Raw genomic sequence first — 20,978 nt, 5'->3', positions numbered from 1 at the left:
GCAGCAGCAGCAGCCGAAGAAGCACGGTGCAATGTGTTCGCAGGACCGCCGCGCAGGCGCAGAGGCGACGGCGTGGAGGGGACAGCGTCACGGGGCGACGACTGTCTGTCGGCTGCGTTGGGCTCACGACGAGTGCGGTCGACAAAGGGCTCGCCATCGGGCCGGCCCACTGCTCGGTGCGTCATCCTCGCGGCGCGCGACGAGCCACGGCATTGGCTGCGTGTTGCTCGAGGGCCGGGGGTGATGCCCCTGCCTGTTGCGCCATGTCCTCGCACGACACCATGCCCGCATCAACCGCTGCCACCACGCCAGTCGCAACGGCCAGCATGTGCTGCAGCAGGCGCCTTGGTGGCGCTGAGCGCACGTCGCGCTCCATGTGACCGTTGCTGCGGGCACCTGCACGCCCGCAGCCCCTGACGCTGTCCTCTGCCATCGAGGCCTTGTGCACCAGTTGAGCGACTCCAGCGCGGCCTACACGTGCTTGTGAGCTGGTCTTCTCCCTCTCCGCCGGGCGTCCCAGCTACCAGAACACGGATGACGACGGCCTCGGGGGCGACATTGGACCGCCTGCCCGGCCTGTCCATCGGTGCCGGAGCAGCTGCCCTTGCGCTCAACGGGTGGCACCGCTGTCATTAACTGCATGCAACCCGCGTCGAGACCAGCGGAGCCGTGGTAATACACGGGTTCAGAGAACCCGATACTGGCTTGCACATCGGCGACTGTTAGGTATTGGGTCCACACCGCACTCACAGGCTCTCAACATCAATACGAGGCTGCAAATCGCACCTCTCGGCATTCTAGTCCAAGTCACCCCACCCAGTAAGACATGCAAGTGCAATGTCGAAGAGCTTCCATGTTTTAGGTATCAAATAACGCACGGCCTGCTTTGGGGCCTGCATCTTACGGTAGTATTCTATGATCTGCAAAAGTGCCAACCTCCCGATACTGTCTTTAGGTGAACGAGCTCCTGTTCGCTGAGATCGCACTTGACATGACCCTGGCAAAGCGGCCGGGAACATCTTGATCTTCCTTTGCCGTCTCGATGGCCGTCAAGATCTTCTTGATACCTACGCCTACATCGCTGCTACCGGTAATCTCCTGTATTTCTCCGATAGCTCGCTGTTGGTCACGGTCTGAGAAGGCCCCTGACTGTTGTAGCACTTGCGCAAGCTCGGGCTGCGAGTTAACATTGGGTACCGCAATGTCTGCATCGAAACGGCTGAAAAGATCCAGCTGAGTGAGCACTGAACGTTCAGTGGTCGTTGCGAAAATCAACAGCCGGCGGTCCTGCGTTGGTTAGCGGCGAACTGGCAGCAGCCTGTGCAACAGCAAAGGATACACGACACTTACCTTGGGTGGTGGTTTCGCAAGCAGGACCTTGAGCGCGACCAACACACTGTTGCTAAATCGAGGTCCGATGGGTACCCAATCAACGAGCAACTCAATGTTGTCAATTACGATTATGCTCAGGGTACTCTTGTATGCGTCTCGGAAAATCTTGTCAAGCTGCTGTACCTTCTGCATCTCGCTAAACCCAACCATATCTTCTGGCGACACAAGCTTGATGAACGGAAACTCCGAGTCCATAGCCATTTTCGCTGCAAGGGCCGTTTTACCACTCCCGGGAGGCCCATGCAGGGCAACAGAGAGCACAGGTGTCGATCCCTTCCTGACCTGGTTGATGAAAAGCCGAGCCTCTTCGAGAATGTCGTTGATGAAGGGAGAGAAATGGATGATACCGCCGCGGACACGCTGTCCAAGCTCCTCCTCTGCAGCACCGAACAGGGGCTTGACTTCCTCAAGAGCATGTAGGAAGTCCTCGCGATTGACCTTCATATTCTCAACATCTGGATTGATGGATGCCATTGTGCCAACCTTGATATGGCGACTGAATGCGTACGACGAGGCTGCCTTTACCAGACCATTGATCTCCGCACCTGAAAAGTTTTTGGTAAGTTTCGCTAGTTCCTCGACGTTGACATCGCCCTCAATTACATTGTTGTTGCGCATCTTAGTCGTGTGAATCTTGAGAATCTGCGCACGGCCAGCTTCATCGGGGAGCGAGATTTCCATGTGGACTTCAAGACGACCAGGACGAAGAAGAGCTTCATCGATCATATCCATACGGTTGGTCATGCCGATAAGCAGGATGTTGTTTAGTTGATCGACACCGTCGAGCTTCGACAGCAGCTGGTTCACAACGCTGTCACCAACACCAGTGCCACCAGAACTAGAACCTCTTTGCTTGCAAACTGCATCAAGTTCATCGAAGATAATGATATGCAGGCCGCTCTCATCGCCCTTCTCTTTGTACTCCTTCTCGGCGTCGGCAAACATCTTCCGGATATTCTCTTCGGATTGACCGACGTATTTGTTGAGTACCTCAGGGCCGTTGATGACCTTTGGCTCCCTAGCGTTCAGCATCTTGCCGATTTGGCGAGCTATGAGTGTTTTGCCAGTTCCTGGGGGACCGTAAAGAAGGATACCACGAACATGCTGTATACCGAGTCTCTCCACAAGGCCAGGGGGGAAGATACGCGAAGCAAACGCTCTTCGAAAGATGGCGCTAAACTCTGTGTCCAGCCCACCAATGCCCATGTCCTCAAACTTGAAACCCGGCTGGATGATGGAATTGGCGGCAGGGCGTCGGCTAGAGGCCTTGATCTTGATGTCGGTACGTGCATCCTTGAAGAAGTCTATCTGGGTGTGTCGCGTTAGTATTCCGCGAGCGCCAGGATCTGTCAGAGTCGCTCCTGATGCAGACTCTGATTTTTCCATCGAGAGGTCGACTAGTTGTACAGTTCGAATAGACATTCGTAGGACGATACTCTTGACATCGACGAGCAGTTGCTGTCCGGGCGCAAGAACCTGGTTCTCGAAGTTCTACAGTGCATCAGCATCCCGCAGGCATGAAGTTCTGCTTTAGCATACCTTCTTGAAGATAGCCCCAAGCTCCTCCTGGTCATATGGGGCCTCTGTGGTCTTCCTGGTAGCAAACCCGACCTCGACCTCTAGATTCCCAAGGTATGACTGCCCACCCTGGCTGAAAGCATCATAATGCTCGACCGTGACAACATCTTGAGGACCAAGCGAGATGCCCGCCCACGTGCGTTGTGCATCCGTGAGGCCAATCTCGCCGGGCCGGCAGCCTTCAGTGGGTCTCGCGGAGAGGACGTAGTTGCGGTTCACTTTAATGTAGACGTCGGACCCATCGCGCGAGGGTGGAAAGTCTTGGGGTGACACAGCTACCCTACGGGTCGTCAGCGATATTACACAAAGTAAGAGTATGCGCTTCCATACAGGTTGCCAAAGGCATAGGCGTTGCCCCCCGGGCTTTTGATGGGCCGCAGCTGGAGCGCTCGTCCCGACTGTGACTCGCGTGCAGGCATGCGCTGCTGGCCGCCTTGGACCGGGTAGCCTGGGGGTGGCGGCTGATCGTATCCGCTTGCCCTTGCGTCGTAACCGGGTGATCGTTGTGGAGGCGCTTGTGGTGGTGGTGGTTGTTGCGGTGGTCGCCCGTAGCCGTCGTTGCGCTGTGGAGGGCGAGGCGAACTGCCCGGAAGGCCAGGTAGCCTTTCTCGATTGAACATGATGTATGTGTTTTGGAAGAGCTGGCTGCGTGTGTAGCGGAACCGCTACATATATCCCGAAGCTGCGATGGCCACGTATAGCAAGAGCGTGGATGAGTCGGTGCCTGGAGCGGCGCTTGTGGGCGACAATATTCTGCGATGCGTATACAAGGTTGACTCAAGACACGTGTCGCAAGCGGTTGTCGGGTGGTTCTCCTGATCTTGTAGACAGTGAACAGATCGATACGCTCAAGGTGTTGTGTCAAGTCAGTTTCAATCATCGGCCGGAGACTCAGTTACGTGGGGAAAGAGCTTGGACCCCTGCGCCGCCCCACGCCGTCCCGCGCGCAATGACATGGCCGCCACATGGTCGCTTGGACGCATGCGCCGGTTTTATGATATGTACAAGGGTACAAAATTCTTTTACTTGCGCCATCAGGATCGCAGACTCGTACAGAACTTGGGGCGAATCTCCCTGCAGAGAGCTTATGAACTGACTAATATTTACCATTAGGTAGATAGGTTCTCTACGGGCCACCAGGATGTCTGCGTCACTACCTACATACCGTGGCACTTGTTCGATCTAGACTATGGTGCTTGCTTGATCTCACAATCCTCGGTGCGTCCATAAAGCGTTTGGACGATCAGAAACCTTTACCTGCGTGAATGGAACTACCACCACCATACCTATAGACAACGCAGTCAGCGGTATACGTGGAAAATGCTAAGGAAGACGCGTGTACAAGCTGCCGAGGTTCGACTTACCAGAGTGTTCCCATGCCTATCACAAGTGTGTTCGATTAGCAATTGTCTCGTCTACCACCTCGTTTTGTTCATGACTTACGGCAGTTGAGACCCTTCTCTTGTCCGACTAGCCAATCTCCGCCGGCTGGCACTTTGCCCTCGTTGTGCTCTGGCCAAAATTCCTTTTCAAGCCATTCGTTTATCTCCTCGATCTTTTTGATGAATGCTTCCATCTTCTGTGGGTTGTAGGCGCCCTTGTCATCGGCGAAATCACTGGAGTTGATGAAGCGGCCGATAGTGAGATGGCTAGACTGCACGAAAGAGCCAGGTAAGATTCCATGATAAGCACGGTCGATCATGAAGAACTTACAGGCACGACATATCTGGAATCGACGGCGACGCCAATGTCCTGACAGACAGAGTACAAGTCACGTCGTAAATGGTGGTAGGTGTATGCGTCGTCCCGTCTGGTCCTTGCCAACTCGGATGGTTCTCCCGTAGCAGGGACGAAGCTGAGCGCAAGTGCAGACGCATCGAAACCGATCATCGGTTTGATCAAGCGAGCCCGATGATCGAAGGTAAAGTCAGTGATGCTGGGGATCTTGTCCCTTACAGAGTCGACGATCAGCTGTATCTCTTCCTGCTTCTTCGAGTGGGTGACTTCCAATGCAGTGATATGCAGGTTTTCCCGGGGCATGATCCAAAGATCTAAAAGACGTTAGACCTACGAACATGTAATACGAGGTGACCCCTCGATCCACACATTTTCACTCTGTTATCTTCGGTGCTGACGCATCAACATGGGTCTGCACATGAAATTGTTCTCCCAAAAAGATGAACGCAGCAGCAGCAAAGTATTGTACCAAACCTGCCTTTGACTCATCAATTACTAGACAAACTTACTTGGCGCCGCTGCAAGCAACTCCTGTTGGACACGCTCGATCAGGTTCTTGATGCATTCGCTTGGACGTCCCCAGAACACGAGGCAATGTCTCGGGTCGACGAAACCGGGCTCTATGGTAGGATCACTCAACCTGAGTAAGATAGGGTCAATATTTGGCCCCAGGAAGTCTTTGTCGAGCATCTTGGCTTTCTGCTGGCTGTTCCTTGTGCTCCTGTGCGTGTTGTAGAGCGCTTGCATTTGAACCTGACAGAAATTCAACATGATTTCAATAGTGAAGGCAGAATTACTAACGGGGTCGTTCTTCGAAGCCTTGATCAACGCATCGTAGGGGTTGCTGAAGGTTGCTGTTGATACTCCGCTGAGATCCTCGAAAGTAGCCCCAGCAGACGCCTGGGGAGCAGACATGGTATTCATTCAAGAGTAGTCAGAGAGCAATTGAGGTGCGTAATACTGTCTGCTCGAGCCGGGAATACTTATGTACAAGCTGGTAAGTTTTAGAATACGAGCAGCTAGGTACCGAGTACCGTATCATGTTTGGCCCTAACCCGTAATTGGCATGCTATCCGACTATGTCTACTTGCTAAGCACCGTTTCTCACCAAGTCATAGATTCGCCCATCTACAAAGTGACATTATGATTTAGGTGTACACATCTTACCAAGATCAGAGGTCATAGCGGCTTGCAATCATTCCATGCGTCCTGCTGCCACCCTAAAAGGGACTGCGATCTCAAGCTGCCAAGTTTTGCACACGCGTCCTGTGGTTCTAGATCCGACCATGTGTAATGAGGACCCACCATTCACTCAACAGCAACTCATTGCTTCCCTAAAGCACGGCTGCCTAGCACGGCCTCAGCATAAAAGCCGCTGAAGGTGACGAACATTGTTGACTAAGGGACATCCCCGATAGCGCGCAAAAAAACAGACCATGTCCCGTCGAGCGAGCAGACGGCCGCGAACCAGAAAGAGAGAGGCAGATGTTCGGGGTAGCATGTTATCGTACCGGCGTAGCTTCTATTAGCATACACCTCATAGAGGCAGCACATTACCAAATGAAGGATTCCAAGGGCGCATATATACGCCAACGATGGTAGCACGATCAATCCGTTGTTATTGATGAAATTCTTGCTACAGGTGCTGCGAATTCAAATCCAGGTGGCTGTAAATCGAACCAAATTAGCCTACTTCATCCCATCATTTGAATGGTTTGGCTTTGCTGGCCAGTTCCGCAGCCCTTTTCATTGCCTCCGGATCTCTGATACCAGCGTTCTGCCCCTGCTGCACGCGCTTCAACGTCAGCGCCGCGATCAAAGCCGCACCGACGCCGCTGCCATCCTCAGCAGGCAGAATCTCAATCGGATCGCCCTTGCCCTTGCCCTTGTTTTCCGGCCAGTCCAAGATCTCCTTCAATGCTTGCGCTCCACGTATCTTGAAGTGCGGGTACTTATTGAAGACAGAGCCGTCGGCGCCAACATGGCATGTCTCCCATCCCTTGTGCTTACATATGGCGGCAACACCACAGGCGGACAAGCGCGCCGCGCGCGTTCCAATGAGCTCAGCGAGACGGCGGAGGAGTTCGAGTTCGGGCTTTGTGCACGAGATGGACAGTTTGTTCTGCATCAAGTCGTGTGTCTCACTTAAATTCTCGAAGGGGTCCTCCTCGATGGCCGCCAGGAATCCGGCATCGAGAGAGTACGCTTTCTTCAGCTTGCTGATATCCTGGCCTGCAAAGAAATCACATTCGTGGTTTTGGTGCAGGTCAAGAAGAACAAGACGGAAGATCTCACCGAGGTATAGGCCGGCAATCATCTTCTCGAAGGCTTGTTGTCCGGGCCGAGGCGACTCCTTATCGATTATGATGTCATAGGGCGTGCGAGGAAGGACCTTGTGTTCATTGTCGAAAGCGCCATATTCGCAGTTGATAGCCATCGGGAGGGACGGATCAAGATTCATGTGCGCAATCTTGGGAATAGAGCCACAGTCTTCCATGTATGCGGCGTTGCAACCAGTGCCAAAGATGCATCCGATACGCATCAGAGGGTCCGTGTACGCGGATGCAATCATGGTACCCGTGGTATCGTTCACAAGTGCAGTTAGCTTGATGGGCAAGCCACGCTCTGCGAGAGCGGCTTCAAAGGGCGGCACGACATCCTTTCCCTCGACACCATCAATATCGAAGCCCTTCGTCCACCGTTGCAGGATGCCGTGATCGATGTACTCTTGTGTTGCAGGGTAGGAGAAGGTGAAGCCGAGCGGCAGCTGCTCGATCTGGTCGTCGCCGTGGTGGTACTCAATGAACTGCTGCAGGCAATCCGCAACATAGCCCCATAGCTCGTCTGCCGTGCCAGTCTTCAGCTCCTCAGGCATGCGGTATTTGGATTGTATGATGTCGAATTCGCCCTTTTCCTCGGTAAGGATTACTTCGCAGACTCGCATGTTGGTGCCGCCCATGTCGAGGGCGAGGAAGGTACCGGTTTCGTTGCCGTCGGGAAAAGCCATACACCAAGTCGGATTCATAGGCTATTCGCAACATCGTCAGTTTGTAGGCACCACGGTCGGTAAGAGAGGCGTACAATAGTAGCATCGTTCTCGCCAAGACCGCGTTCCAGCTCGGAGACGAACTGATTAGTGACCTCCTTGAGCTTCTGGCCATCGACGATAAACAAGTCTTCAAGCTTGTTGATTTGATCCAGCAGATCCTTTGGCACATCGGCCATGGAACCTGGCACATATGTCAATCCTGATGTCCTATTGTGTGCGGTGGGTGTTGTGAGGTGACAAGGGCTCGAGTGGGAGCGCGCAAGGCCCGGGGGGAGGGGCGACCGTACCCTTCCGCGAAGGTGTTCGTCGTGAACCAGTCGGCATCGTGACGGACTATGCTTGCTTGACTAGATTGCCAACTGAATTCAACCGGGGTGACTATGCTTTCGAGCGATCGATATGTGTGAACGAAGACGAGTCGATTCGAATTTTGCTAGTCTATCTAAGATGTAGTTAGCGATTGAAACGAACACGGAACTTGCCAATGCGGATGCTGAAGCGTTTAAAAGGGTAGCACACGGGACAGAAAAATATGGGGACGCACCTGACTCTGTTCGTGGATTTTGACGATTGCTTTTGGGCGGAGAAAGGAAGATATTGGACGTTGGGCTGACAAAGATGTTGTGGTAATGCTCAGTAACGAGCTACCCCGCCAAAGACGTGGAGCAGTTGGGGCGCTATCTGGACGTCCGCGACAATCCCGCGTTTACAAATGATTTCCTTCGCAGCAACACGGTGTAGCGAGAGCGTGGGTCGACACGATGCACGACGCACAGAGAATTGATGCTGGGTTCAGGAACCCATGCCTGTTGAGGACGGCTGCATCCTACGTTGCGCACGAGGGGCAGCTGCAACCCAGCCGGTGCCGGCATGACGCACGTAGCCGTGAGCCACGTGCACATGCACATCGCTCCTCCCCCCGGGGAAACGTAGCGCCGATTCATTCCTCCCATGTGCCCATGTACACCGCCATGTTGCGACGAGCTTCCATCGCGCCCTCTGATACTGATCCAATTCTCCGGCACGGCCCTTCCACATCTGACGCCTGGAGTGACCACCAACTCGAGTCCCATCAAAAAGTGCCGTCCAAAAAGACGAGAAGCCAGCGCCAACGGTCAACGCAATGCCAAGAGTCGGTAACGAGACGTTTGCAAGGAGATGATGCTCTAGGATCACGATAGTGGCCCTGGCCGTCTATGGTTCCGCGAGTTGAGCAGATCTGCAATGTTCGACAACGCCTCCAAAGTGCCATATCCAGGTCGAGCTATCCGTTACCCAGGACCATAACACATACACGAGATGAGGGAGACCACCTCCAGTGCCCGCGGATCCAGCCACTATGGAAGGGCTCCATCCCAGTCGCTGATTTTGGCCTTTTCGAGCGTCTCATCAGCCAGGACATAACATCACGCACTTCAGCCACCACCTTGATGCTCTCGAATCTATTGGACATTACTGCAAGCGCTTCATTGTCCTGGGACCAATCCAGGTTTCAGAGTATCGGGATATCTTCTACAGGGAGGAGCTCGACATTGGCACGGGCGACAATTGAGCGAGGCGATGCAGCGGTTACCGAATGTGAAGTCCATCGCATACAAGCGTGATCTGGAGGTCTGACTGGCTGGAGTTTGCGACGAGCATTGGACGACAAGTTTGTGACCAAGAGGATGGCGAGAGACGGATATTGCGATGGGAACATTGAGGTTCTCTCGGAGAGTGGAATCCAGCTCTTGGTCACGACGATTTCTTGATTGAGCCGTTCACTATAAATTAAGCATTGCATATCTACTATATGATTCTACCTCGTCATGACATTGAATTCGGGTAAGAACGTAATGACTAGTGCGCGGCAGTAAACACTAAAAAATATTGGATCTTCTATGGGACGTTCGGAGGTCGCGAATGCGCCAGACTTGCCGTAGTTGGGAGCTTTGTGGGGCGAGACTAGACTTGCATCACCTCGTCAGCCATTGATATCTCAAGCGCATATGCATTGACACACCATGACGAAATCAACACGGCTGCTCACCCGGTCCACGATGATTGCGAAGCTGCAATGAAACAAGACTTGTCGCTGCCACCGAGGAACCGTCTATGGTCGACCATACCATATTTGAGCCTGTTCTTATCCGTTAAGATGTATTGAGAGCTTACTCAGTACCTCCTACTATTTCGCTCCAACAATTGTACCAGTTTTCTTGTTTATGAAGCATCCACCACGCTTGTTCCGCCAAGTTCCGATCACTTAAAACATCATCGGTGCGAGCTCGTGTTCAAAAGCTGCCAGCTGCGGCCAATTCCTGGAGCTCCAATCCACAATCTTTTCAATGGCTTCCGAAGCTGTAAAGTCCGGCGAGAAGCTCGACAAGGCGAGCCTCTCGCCGTATGGCGAAGCCAGGGCGACCGTGAACGACAACCCACTCAGCGAAGATGAGGTTAGCCGCCTCACCGAGTATTTCCATGCGACTTTGTACCTATGTCTGGGCATGATCTATTTGAAGCAGAACCCATTGCTTCGCGAGCCTCTCACTGTCGATCACCTGAAGAGACGTCTCTTGGGCCACTGGTAAGTCTTCCCTGCGTCAAGAGTACCGTCTCCGTTTTTCTCACTCAGAATATCCTTTCATTCGTCTGTTTGTGTCCGGATAAATGGAGATTTCATACAGCTTGATTGAGACGAGCGGAATGATACTGCTTTGTTTATTCCTTGAAGATACTAATCATTTTCGTCCGAGCAGGGGTTCAGACGCTGGGCAAAGCTTCACATACATCCACATGAACCGCTTGATCAGGAAGTATGATCTGAATGCAATCTTCATCTCGGGACCTGGACATGGTGCCCCCGCCGTCCTTTCTAATTCTTACCTGGAGGGCACATACTCCGAGGTATACCCAGATAAGAGTGAAGATATTGATGGCATGAGGCGATTCTTCAAACAATTCTCGTTCCCCGGTGGCATCGGGTCACACGCTACACCAGAGACGCCAGGAAGCCTGCACGAAGGTGGGGAACTTGGCTACTCAATATCACATGCTTTTGGAACAGTATTCGATCACCCTGATCTGATCACTCTCACAATGGTGGGAGACGGTGAATCAGAGACTGGTCCGCTTGCCACCAGTTGGCACTCGACAAAATTCCTCAACCCTATTACGGACGGAGCAGTCATTCCAGTACTGCACTTAAACGGGTGAGCGATACCGGAAAGGTGGAGGTTTTAGCTGTCGTTGATGTCTGAGAAATTTCGACATTAATATCAAGTTGCAGCTGGGACACCTACCTCTATCATATCTCTTCTGTTCTGGACTTTTTTCACTGACCTCTCCCCCCTTCCCTTTAGGTACAAGATCAACAATCCTACTGTGCTATCCCGTATAAGCCATAGAGAACTTGAAGCACTCTTTGTTGGATACGGCTGGACCCCCTATTTCGTTGAGGGCAGTGATCTACCCACAATGCACCAGGCTATGGCAACCACGTTGGAGAAGTGCGTTACCGAGATCAAGTCATATCAGAGAAAAGCTCGGGATTCTGGGAAAGCTTTCAGGCCTTTGTGGCCGATGATCGTCCTGAGAACCCCCAAGGGATGGACCGGACCGCGCAAGCTCGGAGACCATTTCTTGGAAGGCTTCTGGCGTGCACATCAGGTTCCCATTACCGATGTTTTGAAGAACAAGGCCAGTTTACAGAAGCTGGAAGAGTGGATGCGAAGCTATCAGCCCGAGAAGTTGTTCGGAGAGGACGGAAAGATTAGACCTGATCTGAAAGAGCTCGCTCCTACTGGCACTCGCAGGATGAGCGCCAACCCCATAGCTAACGGTGGCGTTCTCCGACGTAAACTGAACTTACCCGACTGGCGGGAGTACTGCATAGAAGTGGAAATGCATGCTACCTCCAGGTTCGGAAGCATGAGTAATTTCGCGAAGTACCTCAGGGACGTTGTGGTGAAGAATCAAGACCAGTTCCGCGTGTTTGGTCCAGATGAGACGGAGTCTAATAAGCTCAGTGCCATTTATGAGGTATGTAGTGTCGATACACGTGCAGTAATGTTCTGACCTCATCACGATCAGGGTGGCAAGAAAGTGTGGATGGGTGATTACTTCGAAGAAGATGAAGACGGCGGTAACCTCGCCTTCGGCGGACGCGTTATGGAAATGCTTTCGGAGCATACTGTTGAGGTACTACCAAAAACAGGTAGTGGAAGTTCTTGAGAGCTAACACCTACAACAGGGCTGGCTCGAGGGTTATGTTCTGTCCGGCAGACACGGCCTACTCAACTCTTACGAACCTTTCATCCACATCATTGACTCCATGGTCAACCAGCACTGCAAATGGCTGGAGAAATGCCTTGAAGTCGACTGGAGGGGAAAAGTCCCTTCGTTAAACATCCTCCTCACAGCGACCGTATGGCGCCAAGATCACAACGGCTTCACGCACCAAGATCCAGGTTTCCTTGATGTAGTGGCCAACAAGAGTCCAGAAGTCGTGCGGATCTACCTTCCTCCAGACGCGAACTGCCTACTCTCGACTATGGATCACTGCTTCCGCAGCTCGAATTACGTTAATGTACGTCACGACATACTTAATCTTCTGATAGACACTGACTGGGTTTGTAGGTGATTGTGGCTGACAAGCAAGAACACCTCCAATTCTGCACTAAGGAGCAAGCTATCGCTCATTGTAGCAAAGGTGTCGGCATTTGGCCCTGGGCAAGCAACGACCAAGACGATGAACCTGATCTCGTCATGGCCTCGTGTGGTGATGTTGTCACTGCCGAAGCTCTTGCTGCAACCGCACTCCTTCGCGAACATCTGCCTCAGCTGAAAATTCGCTTCGTCAACGTTGTCGACCTGTTCAAACTCATCTCTCCTGATGAACATCCGCATGGCCTCAAGGACCACGAATTCAAGGCCATTTTCACAGATGACAAGCCTATCATCTTCAACTTCCATTCATACCCGGGCATCATCCATCGCATGACCTACCGCCGGAAGGGCCAGCATAATCTGCACGTACGTGGCTACAGGGAGAAAGGAAACATCGACACCCCACTTGAATTGGCCATTCGCAACGGAATTGATCGTTTCAGTTTGGCGATCGATGCGATCGACCATCTTCCTGGTCTTGGTAACAAGGGCGGAGTGGCACGGGAGATGCTACTGGACAAGCGAGTCAAGGCGGAGAATTATGCGTTTCATGAAGGTATAGATCCCGAGGATTTGGAGTCTTGGACGTGGCCGCAAACTCTCAACGACAAGGATTCCGAAGTATAGAACCTAGCACTATAAGATAGGCGTTCTACGCACCAAGTCCCAAAAACATAGTGGCCAACGTTACCTGAAATAAGCACCTTGGCTGTTCTTTATGAATCTGTCTGTGATTGAATTTTTTTGTCCGGAGTTTCAGGTCATGAAGGAATACATCGGGATTGTCCTGCCAAGGGTTCAATTTTGCACCCCTTTGAGAATGATTACCCATGCTATAGCCAGTGACGATACGTCACACGGATCCTAGCCATTTAAATGCTGAAGTATATGGTCTTTTAACATGGGCTTCCCCCACACACAACAGTCTTTCACGAAACCACAAAGATTCGACCCGCACTATCGACCATATTATCGGTACAAGTATGAGCACGCAGTTGCTTTCTCGACACCTGACACGGGCCCTATGGCTCTGGGCAACCCTACTTCCCACGAGGCTCGAAGGAACCTCCACAACAACCGTCATAGATATCGTAACTCAGACTGTCATCGAAGACGTGACAGGAAGAGAGACACCTTACGTAACACTATTCTCGTATTCGGCGACTAACGCTACCCACACATTTGACCCCAGTGCTATCCAAAGATATAGTCCCCACAACATGAGCACAACCTGTGGACAATCGATGACTAAGCTGATCTTGCCGCCGACAGCTCCCGTTCATGAGAGTCTGGATGGCGGCATGAGCATCCAAACCATCAATCTTCCAATTTCTGAAGCCCCGCAAATGCTTCCTGGCGATTCCAACGACGGGGCTGATCTTTCGACATCAACAATTACAGGAACACGAAAGAACGACTTGATCGCGGGGTCTTATATGGACCCTCAGGGTAAAGGGGTCGGCGAGAAAGGGTTGAGGAAGCGACTGCTCAGACGACTCGGCCGGTACTGAGCTACTGTAGCATTATCCGTACAGGTACTTCTGTAGAACGGACTGAATACCTGCAGCCATGATCCACACTCACCTACGATGAACGTCCCAACGTCTGATGTAATGTTGCGCGGCTGTGTTGCTCCAGTCGTCCATATACGATCATCATCATCATCATTATCATCCATGTTTCCGTCATGTCAGCATCCTCTTTGGAAACACAAGACTTAGCGGAGCATATATCGAATGCATCAATTGGAGCTGGAAGTCGTTTCACAGACTTGAGGCCGTCCATATTGACAGAAGTAGTTGGTAAACCGGCCAAGCGGCTTTGATATCGGATGATGGCCCAAGCCAAATCCCTGCCTTAGAAGCCAAAGCGATTCCTCCCATAGCAGCAATCTCTGCCGTTCATGAAATCATCATCTCTTTAACGCCAACCCATGTAAACGATTCCACAGCCATTTCGCGGACAATCTGGCATCCCGCCAGTCGCAGCTGCGGCATCCCTTTGCCACGGCCGGAATCCGCGGTTTCTCCGTCCATGTCGAGCTCATCGTCGAAGTGCGCGTCTTGCTCGGCGTTCGGTTTGTTTGTGAGGTATTGAGGCCCACACGAGTATTTGAATTGCTTTGTTCTCGCGCAGTCACCAGTCCTGTGGGCCTCGCCTCATGCTAATCGATACCGTGTTGTTTCTTGAGCTTTTCTAAGTTCTCCTGGCGCTCTGCGAGGTCGTTCGCCGCTTTTATCATTTTCTCTGGCTGATGATATAATACTGTGACAGGAGTGAGTACGAGGGCGCAAAGACGGGAGGGAGGCGCGCACCGACGAGGTAGCGGTTCTGGAAGTTAAAGCCGTTCAGCTTGTCACAGGCAGACTTTGCATCCATGACATCCTCGTAGACGACGAACGCGGTGCCCTTTGTATTGTTGGCGATGCCCTGGCGGATTTGGCTACTTGGATTAGTATTGCGAATTCGGAGGACTCGGTCGGAAGCGCATGGGCGCGGGCGACATACCGCACAGGGCCGAATTTGCCGAAGAGGTCGAAGAGATCCTCTGGGGTCACGTTGAAGCTCAGATTCTTGACGAACAGAGCACTGCATGGGGTCAGCGGAGGTCGTGCTAGGCGGCGGCGGCGGGCGGCCGACGAAGACTGCGCAACATACCGGTTGACTTCCGGGGCGAGCTTTCCGCCGCGACTCATAGCTTGGCGACTGGAAGGGTGCTGGAAAAGACAGGCTGCGCAATGCAGAGAGTTGCGATGGGGTTGGTGGAGGTGGGTGCGGCGGCGTGAAGGTCGCGGTGCACAGTCTTGGAGCGAAGGCGCCGAGACACGCTACGCCCGAAGTGGCCGCCTCGATGGTCGGAGGGCAGGCGCAAGCAGACTTGCGGCAGGCGCGACCGCGCAGGCACCTCAGCGCAGGGAATACTGGAGCGTCTAGGACGCGCAGAGCCGTCTGCACACCTAGAGATGGATGCGGCGCACAGCGGCGCCCTCGCGCGGGCCCGCGGGCGTGGCGGGCGCACCTCGCGCGGTCGAACTGGTGGACGATGCTGGCGGACCTCTGCTGCTCCAGCGAATGGCTGTGCTCTCCTCTCCTCCCGCCCGCGACGCTGCGACGCTGCTTCGCGCCCACAGGCACGGTGCAAGTGCAAGCCAGTATAGCGGTCTCGTCGGCGCTGCTGCGCATTGCCTGCACGCTGTACGCCATCGCCAGGCCCGCGCTGCGAGACGGCCAGGACAGGGCGCCTGCGCGGGAGAGCCGCGGGCGCTGTTGCTGTGCATCGTCCCCGCAAAACTACACTTTCCCTCGCACTCGACCTCCGTCCTCAACCACCACCCGCCGCACCCCACCACGCTCGCTCGCTGCCTCGTCGCGTCCGCATTGCCCCGGGACATGTCTACTGCGCCCAGCTGCTTCGTCTGCTCCCACAGCGCCGCCGTCCCGTAGCCCACTGACGCCGCGACGATTGCGCCTAGCACGGCACCTCCGAGACGCCTGCGCACCCCCTCCAATCCACCCGCCGCCCTCGCCCTCGCCGCCATGAGGGGCCTTTCCTTCAAGCCGCAGCCCGGGCAAGCTCCGCCGCGCTCTGCCACCCCGCCGCGCCCCGTCTGGGAGCCGCTCTCGCCCGTCCTCCACCCGCAACAAGCGCCGCCAGCACACCCCGCTGCCAGCGTCGCCCGCCCTACAGCGAGCGGCAATGGCCTCGCCAGTCCATCGCCGCATGCTCCACACCACAATGCAGCCTTGGACGCGCAGCTCCCGCGGGACGCCGCTGCGGAGGCATACGGACCGCGAGCCGCACCGCTGCCACCACCACGCGACGCTCCATACTCGCCCGCGCTGGGCTCCCCCATTGAGGCGCTTGCAGATGCTGCCATCAAATCTCTCAACGACGGCCCGGTCTTTGTCGAGCCCACGCGTCGCTCCGCCCAGTTGCCCTCCACCTCGCCCAATACCTTCGCCCACCCGCCCGGCCTCCGCGCGCCCAAACACAGCTATGCCCTCGACGGCAGCTATCCGCACACCGAAAGACCTGCAAAGCGCGCGCGGTCCGATTACTTCACCTCCCCTCAGCATGGGCAGCACCACTATTCGCGGCCGGCCACCAGCCACATTCCGGGTTGGTCATACAATGTGGAGCAGATGATGGACAGTGGCCATCGCATGTACCAGGAAACAGCTCGCCCGGTCCAGGACCCGGACGAAAGTAGTATGAAGAGACTATCGGATGCACAGCTGTTGATGGATTTCGCCGCCGCTGCGTCCAGCTCGACGCCTCGGCGCGATTCCACGGCCAAGCGATGGAGCATACCGCACCAGGAAACCTCCAGTCCGTACGCCCGTCAACCACACGGCGAACCGAGCAACACGTACGTAGGAGCTTCCCTACTTTCTCCCCGTGCACATCATCACATATCACCATCCGAATTTAAGTACACGTCGATTGCACCACCAGCCCCAGTCGAAGCAGTGCCGGACGAAGTCAGCACTCAGACAGAAACACCCCCAGATGAGGGTATGACTGCAGCAGCAGAGTTCCCAGTTATGAGCAATGCTGCCGTGGACGCAGGCACCAAAACGAAGAAGCATCAAGGGTGGCCGAAAGGCAAGCCTCGCGGAACGCGTACCGGCGCGTCTGGCACGAAGAAGAAGAGGTCGACACCAAAGCCCAAGCCGGTGTCGGCTGCTGCCCATGAGCCCGCGAAACAACTGCAATCCCCGCAAAGTCTACCTGCAGAGCGAGACGAGCTTCTCGATGGCGCCTCAACCTCAGCCCTCGCACCCTTTCCGGGCTCTGATGAGCCCTCATCTCAAGCCCGTCGCTACTCTTTTTCTGACTTATCGTCAACTGCAGTTCCCGATAACCCAACTTCCGATATTTCACGAGCTCTCTCTGTTCCCTTGGAGACTACCGCGCTTTCTGCACCGTCTTTTGCTCGCCCGCCACCCAAAAACAACACAGCCGAACCAGTCACCATATGCTCCGGTTGTGGCTCATCTGATTCCGAGACGATGATCGGCGATGGAGAACAGTGGATAAGATGTGACGGCTGTAAAGGATGGCACCACTACGTGTGCGCCGGTTTTCAGAGCGAGCGAGAAGTGCGTGATGTGGACAAGTTCTATTGCGAGCGATGCCAGCCAAAGTTTGGGAAGACTACGAAAGTCAGAAAGTCGACCAGAGCGCACACCGCTGTCGACTATGCTGGGCTGAATGAAGGCATACTGAAGACATCGGACGATAACCCTGAACACCACTATATTGCTGCCTTCAAAAACGGAGACATTGAGTTCACCCCAGAGACATTTGCGCGTCTGCCACCAGAGTTAGTTTCCGCCGACTTCCTCGAAAAGACGAATGGCTTCAAAGAGCCCATCCTAATTCCTGCAGCCTTGAATCCTCGACCACGATACCCCGGCAGAGGACATCCGGAACATAACAAGTCGACTACCACGACTGATGCAGCTGCAGACTCACGCTACGCACTCGAAGTGTCACTGGATGATGGTCAAGACAACTTGGATATGGTTATCCCGGAGGGTCTCACCGTTCGACGCGTTTCGGAGCTGTATGGACCCCAAGAACGTGTGCCAGTCATCGATGTCAAAGCCCAGGAAGGAGAGGACAAACGGTGGACCATGGCGAAGTGGGCCGACTATTACGAACAACAAGGCGAGAAGCCGGTCCGGAATGTCATCAGTTTGGAGGTTTCCCGGAGTCGACTAGGAAGACTAATCCGCCGGCCAAAAGCAGTGCGGGATATGGATCTTCAAGACGCTGTTTGGCGTGACGATGACAAGAAAGCTCCTCCTGCTGTGCAATTCTATTGTCTCATGTCCGTTGCGGACTGCTATACAGACTTCCACATAGACTTTGGCGGCTCATCGGTCTACTACCATATCGTGAAGGGCAGAAAGGTGTTCTTCTTCATACCACCAACAAAACAAAACTTGAAAAAATACGAGGACTGGTGCCTGTCTCCGAAGCAGGGCCACGAATGGCTCGGTCACCAGGTCAAAGAGTGCTACAGGGTCGATCTGTATCCTGGAGATACAATGCTAATTCCTTCTGGTTGGATACACGCGGTTTGGACCCCGGAGGACAGTTTGGTCATCGGCGGCAACTTCCTCACCCGGATTCATTATGGCATGCAGATCAAGGTCTTGGAGATCGAGAAGAATACCAAGGTTGCCCCCAAGTTTCGATACCCATTTTTCCAAAAGCTCATGTGGCTCTCCCTGATCCGCTACCTCGAGGAGGACCCTCTGCCCGCTCAGATAGAACACTTGTTGCTCGGTGGAGGTCAGTTCCATCGCAATGTCCCCACGTATTGCGAGACTGATAAGTTCGGACACAACTCACATCTTGGCCCGGAGAACTATCACAGACGGTATTATTCAAAAGCCGAGCTAGAGGGTCTTACTGATCTTGCAAATTATGTTTGGAGGTCTGTTTTGATATCGCTCGGCCGGATCGAAGGGATAACAGAGAAAGTGCAAAAAAGCGTCACAAGCTCTATTCCAAAAGGCTTCGGAGACCCGCTGGTGCTTGCCAAGCGCTTCGCTATGTGGATCGCTTGGAAAAGAGGAAACGAGTGCATTCCACAGTGGGCACAGTCCGACGCTGTACTGCCCGACGCTCAAGAGGCGGAAAAGAAACTCAGCGCCGCCCAATTCAAGCGGATGGAGAAACAAGCAATGGGCGAAGGCTTAAGAGCAAGTTCAGAGAAGCAATACTCAAGGGCCAGAGCGACCGAGACTCCCTTCACAAACGGCATGGAACATCGCAGCCCAGGTCTAGTCACACCACCACCACCTCCTCCACCAATGATGACTGGGTTCCTCCAGAAGCCAGATCCATCCCGACCCCAGACCACACCCAAGACATCGCAACTCGGCCCAAAGCGCATTGCATGTGACGCTTGCCGCAAACGAAGAATACGGTGCAAGCATAAAGACGAGATCTTCGATCCAACGAAGCCTGCTGGCATGGCTGGTGGCATGAACACGATAGATCTCTCCGGTTCTTTGGGATTATCGGTCAAACGTCGTTACAGCGACTTTGGTGCGTCTCACGGGCAGCAATCGAGTTCGGCGGACAAGAGCATGTCGAATGGCGGGCCACTGCTTGCGGATGCCAATGGTGATCCGTATGCACTGAAATCTGGTCGTGTGAAGGCTTGTGCGGATTGCCGCAAGAGCAAGGTGAGCAGTTTGACACTGTTGACAGCTGCCAAGCTAACAATACCAGCGTCGCTGTATTCACGATGAGTACGGCAACGTAGATCCGATCAAGGCCAACGAAGTCCCCATTCCAAGAGGTGCAGCGGCCAAGAAGCGCCGCGTTAGCGATGAAGACCCGACTGTAGGCCAACGAAAGTTGAAAAAGGAAGCTACAGCCGACAGCGCTTCATTGTATACCTCACTTCATCATAGAAACTCTTCCTCAGGAGAGTTCGTCCTGGGGGGTCATGCCGAACTTCAGGACTTGGCATTCTCTGCTCAACAGGCTCTCAGCAGCCACGGATTCGACGACGATGCGATGCCAATCGACCCGGCTCTTCAGTCATACAACCATGGAAATGATGAGTACTCGGCTGACTTAACTCACACACCTCATCAAGATGCGGTTATGTTCTCGGTAGAAGACCTACCTAACGGTGCCGTTGAAAGAGGGGGGTCTAGCATGGACGCACAATCAGGACCTGTTCTGGATCCTGTAAGCCCTGGCACTGTTCCAAACGGCTTCCATGTCCAATCTAATGGCATCGCGGAGGATCATCCTTCCCTCCACGCCAATCGAACTAGCATTCAATTCTCCCCACTAACTCCAAATGCACAACGCTCAGGATGGCCCTGTCCTAGCAGTCGCAAGCCTAGCCAAACACCACACCGTTCTCACAGGCAGAGCAACACACCGAAAACACCTTCCGGTAGAAGACGCGACAGCAAAGAATCCATCAAGCTCGAGCCACGGTCTGAACCGAAGGTGCGCGCTACGTCATCGGCTGTTATTGACAGTGAAGAAGATATGGCAAGTTTGGCCCTAGCATTGCAACTTCAGATGGAGGAACATGGCCTGCGACGAAGGAGCATGGTATGAGCGCAGATTCTTTTCCATTTCGAGGTTCGTATCCATTTGAATTTTTTATGGCGTCTACTGGCTTCGAGGCCACTGCATAGGGGCACGCAAGGAGGGCTGGCAGCTTTGATCGCTCTTTTGAATTTCGTTATATCATGCCCAGGGCTAGTGGCTGGCGTTTTGGCGTTTACGGAAGTCGGCATCGATGCCATCTATACCCGGACTTCAGTGGTAAAGTTCTGCATTTTCTTAAAATGTCTTTCCCATAGCGTCATTTTCCACCGTAGTTCCCAGGATGCACAGGTGAACTTCATTTATTAGTCAAGCCGGGGTGAAGTTGCGGCGAGTGTGTATATGTATTCCAAGTTGAACAAGCCATTGTATGAAGGTCGTTCTCGATAGTGCCGGTAACTTTCTTCGTGAGCCCAGTACACGTCGATAGAAGCCAATCGAGACAATTACGAAACCCTCCAAGTCCAATCCGGACGGGCG

The 20,978-nt window shown here is 53.8% G+C and overlaps 5 protein-coding genes across 5 annotated transcripts; 2 read left to right on the top strand and 3 right to left on the bottom strand.

Moving 5' to 3' along the window:
* Window positions 1-832: 832 nt before the first annotated feature.
* CC84DRAFT_1132835 (AAA-domain-containing protein) lies at window positions 833-5,848 on the bottom strand. Its single transcript, XM_018175949.1, has 12 exons — window positions 5,816-5,848; window positions 5,509-5,757; window positions 5,217-5,460; window positions 4,684-5,021; window positions 4,414-4,624; window positions 4,335-4,350; window positions 4,228-4,256; window positions 3,976-4,094; window positions 3,301-3,611; window positions 2,932-3,250; window positions 1,351-2,883; window positions 833-1,287 (listed from the first exon to the last, which is right to left on the bottom strand). Exons 2-12 carry the CDS (start codon window positions 5,629-5,631, stop codon window positions 952-954), a joined length of 3,579 nt encoding a protein of 1,192 aa, XP_018041599.1. The 5' UTR covers window positions 5,632-5,757; window positions 5,816-5,848; the 3' UTR covers window positions 833-951.
* A 561-nt stretch (window positions 5,849-6,409) lies between these two features.
* Window positions 6,410-8,574, bottom strand: CC84DRAFT_1132831 (hexokinase-like protein; the record flags this gene model as incomplete). Its single annotated transcript, XM_018175948.1, has 4 exons — window positions 8,301-8,574; window positions 8,044-8,198; window positions 7,789-7,937; window positions 6,410-7,735 (listed from the first exon to the last, which is right to left on the bottom strand). The coding sequence occupies exons 2-4, from the start codon at window positions 8,078-8,080 to the stop codon at window positions 6,410-6,412; spliced, it is 1,512 nt and encodes a 503-aa protein (XP_018041598.1). The 5' UTR covers window positions 8,081-8,198; window positions 8,301-8,574.
* A 1,184-nt stretch (window positions 8,575-9,758) lies between these two features.
* On the top strand, window positions 9,759-13,124 carry CC84DRAFT_1158804 (D-xylulose 5-phosphate/D-fructose 6-phosphate phosphoketolase). The gene is made up of 6 exons (XM_018177075.1): window positions 9,759-10,322; window positions 10,495-10,947; window positions 11,098-11,776; window positions 11,828-11,935; window positions 11,988-12,323; window positions 12,374-13,124. The coding sequence occupies exons 1-6, from the start codon at window positions 10,084-10,086 to the stop codon at window positions 13,028-13,030; spliced, it is 2,472 nt and encodes an 823-aa protein (XP_018041597.1). The 5' UTR covers window positions 9,759-10,083; the 3' UTR covers window positions 13,031-13,124.
* A 1,443-nt stretch (window positions 13,125-14,567) lies between these two features.
* CC84DRAFT_1079292 (pre-mRNA branch site protein p14) lies at window positions 14,568-15,099 on the bottom strand (the record flags this gene model as incomplete). The annotated part of the gene is made up of 4 exons (XM_018173842.1): window positions 14,568-14,668; window positions 14,719-14,846; window positions 14,912-14,992; window positions 15,062-15,099. 4 exons carry the CDS (start codon window positions 15,097-15,099, stop codon window positions 14,568-14,570), a joined length of 348 nt encoding a protein of 115 aa, XP_018041596.1.
* Window positions 15,100-15,731: 632 nt separating this feature from the next.
* Window positions 15,732-20,874, top strand: CC84DRAFT_1132824 (uncharacterized protein). Its single transcript, XM_018175947.1, has 2 exons — window positions 15,732-19,609; window positions 19,656-20,874. Exons 1-2 carry the CDS (start codon window positions 15,941-15,943, stop codon window positions 20,505-20,507), a joined length of 4,521 nt encoding a protein of 1,506 aa, XP_018041595.1. The 5' UTR covers window positions 15,732-15,940; the 3' UTR covers window positions 20,508-20,874.
* The last annotated feature ends 104 nt before the right edge of the window (window positions 20,875-20,978 follow it).

The sequence above is a fragment of the Paraphaeosphaeria sporulosa genome (assembly GCF_001642045.1).
Source record: "Paraphaeosphaeria sporulosa strain AP3s5-JAC2a unplaced genomic scaffold CC84scaffold_1, whole genome shotgun sequence".
NCBI classification, from domain to species: Eukaryota; Fungi; Ascomycota; class Dothideomycetes; order Pleosporales; family Didymosphaeriaceae; genus Paraphaeosphaeria; species Paraphaeosphaeria sporulosa.
This window is presented reverse-complemented; position numbering and strand designations above follow the sequence as displayed.

Coding starts and splice junctions, on each gene's coding strand:
- CC84DRAFT_1132835 (XM_018175949.1), bottom strand. CDS start 5,631: ATGAATACCATGTCTGCTCCCCAGGCGTCTGCTGGGGCTACTTTCGAG. Junction 5,461..5,508: donor AGGCTTCGAAGAACGACCCC/GTTAGTAATTCT, acceptor AATTTCTGTCAG/GTTCAAATGCAAGCGCTCTA. Junction 4,095..4,227: donor TGGTAGTTCCATTCACGCAG/GTAAAGGTTTCT, acceptor TGGCCCGTAGAG/AACCTATCTACCTAATGGTA.
- CC84DRAFT_1132824 (XM_018175947.1), top strand. CDS start 15,941: ATGAGGGGCCTTTCCTTCAAGCCGCAGCCCGGGCAAGCTCCGCCGCGC. Junction 19,610..19,655: donor CGGATTGCCGCAAGAGCAAG/GTGAGCAGTTTG, acceptor TAACAATACCAG/CGTCGCTGTATTCACGATGA.
- CC84DRAFT_1158804 (XM_018177075.1), top strand. CDS start 10,084: ATGGCTTCCGAAGCTGTAAAGTCCGGCGAGAAGCTCGACAAGGCGAGC. Junction 10,323..10,494: donor AGACGTCTCTTGGGCCACTG/GTAAGTCTTCCC, acceptor TCGTCCGAGCAG/GGGTTCAGACGCTGGGCAAA. Junction 12,324..12,373: donor GCAGCTCGAATTACGTTAAT/GTACGTCACGAC, acceptor CTGGGTTTGTAG/GTGATTGTGGCTGACAAGCA.